Source organism: Thunnus albacares, chromosome 12 (assembly GCF_914725855.1).
Source record: "Thunnus albacares chromosome 12, fThuAlb1.1, whole genome shotgun sequence".
In the NCBI taxonomy this organism is placed as follows: Eukaryota; Metazoa; Chordata; class Actinopteri; order Scombriformes; family Scombridae; genus Thunnus; species Thunnus albacares.
The window spans coordinates 32,671,613-32,675,720 of NC_058117.1; the positions used below are offsets into that span (position 1 = coordinate 32,671,613).

The following is a 4,108-nucleotide window of genomic DNA, read 5'->3' on the forward strand; positions in this document are numbered from 1 at the left end:
CAGGACTATATTGACCCTTTGCTCCTCTCCAGAGTATAAACTGAGGTGCCTGAAGGTCAGAATGATGTTTGTACCAGTAAAGCCAAACACGAGTCTCGCTTGTCTGATAGGTACATGTGAGTGTGACAGATTCTCCTTCTCTTCCACTGACTTGTTCTTTTACAGGAGAGATTTTGTCTCCAGCTATTAGTCCTGGAAAAAGTAGAGAAAATGAAGCCATTAGACTAACATTATTCATGAGGCTGAGAGGAGAAGACAGTGGAAAATGTCAACTGTACGGTGTTACTCTGTGGACACAAACTGATCAACTGTTCATTTGACTGATTTCTATAGAAATCATCTTCCAAGGTGTTACCTAGTGAAGGAAACATGTTGTATTAAAGTTCTGTTCCAGAGTCAAATATCCATCATTTGGAAAATATCACACAATGACAAAAACATACGTACCTACAAGAGCTGAAAACAGTAAAATGACAGCCAGTGTTTCCATGGTTACACAAGTGAAATGTGCTGTAAGTGAATGTTGAGTTTGAATAAGTGTTGAGTGGTTTTGTGAGTTGTGTTTGGTCTGATGTTCACAGCTGGAATCAAACAGCTCTCTGCCATGCAGCCACCTCTGCAGTCAGTAGGAGGAGACTCATATGTCAAATGACATTCATTTGTAAAACTCTTCATCACAACTGTGTCTCATGAGGGAAAAGAATCTAGACTGTTTGATAAGAAACCACTGAAGTTTAACAGTGTGTGACTCCCTCTAGTGGATGTTGTGGAGTATTCTGTTGTCTTTGCTCCAAAGGTTTTTGTACAGAGTTTTGGTGTTTCCTGTCACTGTGGGCTGCAGAGCACAGTAGTACACAGCAGAGTCAGACAGCTGCAGCTTCTGGATCTTCAGAGGAACTGAATTGGAATTCAGTGTAGATGAAAATCTTTCTTTAAACTCATCTGGTGTGTTCCCTTCATCCAGGTTAACTCGGCTCAGGATGAATTTGGGGCTGTTGTTTCCATCCTGTTTGTACCAGAACAATGTTCGACTTCGACTGGTCTCAAATGTACAAGCAAGTGTAACTGTGTCTCCTTCAGCAGCAATGACATCTCCTGTTGGCTGGGTCACGCTGTCTTGTCCTTTACACTCTGGGGAAGAACAGAACATGCAGAGGAAGAGATGAATCAATAAAGATGATTGATTAAAGGAGAACAATCAGCAGCTTTAAAGAGTTACCTAGCAGACACTGAGATGTCTAGAATAGTCTGTTTTTTTACTGACTGCTGTCTGTCAGACTGAACCACATCTTGTTTTCTAAAAAAGTTATAAATGGAGGCAGAAATAACTTGTTCCCTCTATGATGGACATTAAAAGCACTTATAGCTCAGTTCTGTGTTAAAAACTGTTGAGAAAGGAAACACATTCTGCTTTCTGTCTTACCAAAGAAAAGAGCAGCGAGAATAATCCACAGCCAATGTTCCATCTCTACAACAAGGTTTAAATCAACAGGAGAAACTATCTGATGTTCAACATTCAGTCTGAGAATTGTTCTCTTCACAGCAGCAGTTATTATTGACAGAATGGTTGAACACAGTGCAGAAGTAGTGCACCGCCTACTTGATAATGTGGCCCTCTAGTGGAGGTAAAAAGTTCAGTACAACAGTGTGGAAAAAAGGCTTCCAGCAGCTTGTCAGTGTGTCAGCTTGTGTTTTTGTACAGAGACTGTGGGTTTGCTGTCACTGTGGGCCTCATAGCACAGTAGTACAGAGCAGAGTCTGTCACTGCAGCAGAGGAGATCTGCAGATGGATTTGGGTTTTATCTTCACTCACTTTAAAAGACAGTCTAGATACTGGATCTGATATTGCATCTCCTGAACCGAAATGGGAAATGAGGAACTCTGGAGGTTTTCCTGGATATTGTCGATACCAGAAGAAATATTCATTAGCTGCAGCAGCTTTGTAGTATTTGTAGGACAGAGTAACAGTGCTGCCTTCTAAACTGTTCTCTTCATTGTTGACTGGAGTGAGTTCTTGACAGCTGACACCTAAAGGAAGAGATAACTCTGTTATAACATGTTGTCAAAGTCTCATAACATGAATACATACAACTTCATGCTCAGTTTTCAATCAAACATCAATAGAAGTAAATATTAAGTGTGTCACCTACCTGTTAGTGTGATCAGAAACAAAGTTGAAAACAGACTTAATTGCATTGACACCATCTTGAAGATAAGAAGAAACTGTCTGTGTTGTTTAGTATGAAACACCACAGTGAAAGTTTGTGTCTTTCTGTACTTCAGTGACAGTTTTGCTCCTCCCTTAATCTCCTCCTCCCTGCTCTCACAGCTCTGACTTATAATGTGTTCAAGGTGCTTTTCAGATTGATATAATATCAATCAATAAGAAAATTAAAATATAATATTGAACATTTTGTCAAACACAAGTATCAGTAACATTGTATTTATGTTACAAGTCAGGACTAAAAAACAAAAAAAAGATCTGAAAATTATATTTAGGGCCCGAGCCTAAAGGGCGAAGACCCTCTTGTATTTTGTGTTTGTTTGTGTCTTTCTTTCTTTCTTTCTTTCTTTCTTTCTTTCTTTCTTTATTATTACGCCACTTAAACCCTAAATTTGACCCTGTAAACATGCTCAAAAACGTATCAAATTTGGCATGCACATCAGGTGTGGTGAAAAATTAGATTAAATGTAAAAATTCACCCATCACCCTTATAATGTAAAGCAATGGGGAGGCATGACCTTTGTGTCAAACAGGCCTCTGACGTCTGAACTATAAGTCTGAACACTTTCAAACCTGTGTCAATGGATTCACCATGAAATGTCCTACTAAAATATGATTTCTAATGTAAGATTTGGCCAAAGTCATGGGATTTATGAGGATATTTCACCAAAAGAGTACTCTAAAATTTTCCTCTCCAATGAGAGGGAGAGAGAGACAATTGGAGGGGGGGGGAGGGGGTTGAATGCAGCTCATTTTTGTAGGATGCAGCAGAAAGGTCTATATACATACAGTACATTATATACAAACTTTGTATGAAGTTTGGTGTTATTATCATTTATTTTACAATGATTATAGGTCTTATATTTATAATTCAGTAGTGGGGATGACCTATGAGGGGAAGGGGAAAAATGGAGTGAGAGTGACAGTTTAGTGATAAAGTGCTGCAGAAAAATAAAATCAACACTAAAATTTGTAGCTCTGTACTGCAGTTTTTCCTTTATTAGGGCCTGAGCACCTAGCAGTTCACTCACACTCTCCATACAAATATATGAGTATTTTTCTGTGTCCAGCTGCAGTTACTTATTGTCTCTACACACCTGACAGTACACATGTCAATCACACTTTCACCAGGTCATGTGGGTTAAAAGTCTTTACTTTCCTAAAAATAGACTTCATGAAAATTAATTTGTTTTACACACAAACTCATCAAGAGTTTTCAATTTACTAATTGAAATACAAGTGAATGGGCCCAAAACTTGCATAATTTTGATGCCACAGGTGTGAGCAAGACAGACATGTCTCACCCTGCAGAAAATTCTCATCCTCACACCGTTGAGATTTGATGTTTCACCATGACAGAGGAAGTTGCTATAACTTTATTGTTAATGCTCCAGTCTGCACCAAACTTTACATGTTTGATAAGAGTCCCGGCCTGAACACGTCTGCATGACAATATTCCATCAGTGATGCAAACTGGCTGAATAGCGCCCCCTACGAAATTTCAGTGAAGCAGCCCCAGCAGCAGGCAAAATAGTGGACAAAGGAAGTGATGTTTATCTCCTTCTTGCACTGTCTGAAGACATCTACATGCCCGTGACAGAAGCCTTTCGACTGCACCACGCTCCGACGTGCGCAAGGGTGGGAGGGCCCGTTCAACGCTATGTAAAGACTCTACTGCACCATATAAAGCTCTAAGGTGCATAGATGATCCACAGAGTGTCACTGTATGAGTTGTGGTCATTCACTAACATGGGTTTAACAGTTAAAGTTGACTTCTTTATAAAATGTGCAAATGCTTCTTATATCTATTTTAGGTGAGAGTGTTCTATGACTTATAGAGTCTTGTTCATGTAACCAGACAAAAACACAGACAAGTGATTTGTG

General features: G+C 39.4%; 1 gene segment (V, D, J or C); it reads right to left on the reverse strand.

Annotated features, from left to right (window-relative positions):
* Window positions 1-808: 808 nt before the first annotated feature.
* LOC122993849 lies at window positions 809-1,466 on the reverse strand (the record flags this gene model as incomplete). The annotated part of the segment is given in 2 exon segments: window positions 809-1,131; window positions 1,424-1,466. Coding segments are annotated over 2 exon segments (366 nt in total), but the record flags the coding sequence as incomplete, so codon positions are not given.
* Window positions 1,467-4,108: the final 2,642 nt, after the last annotated feature.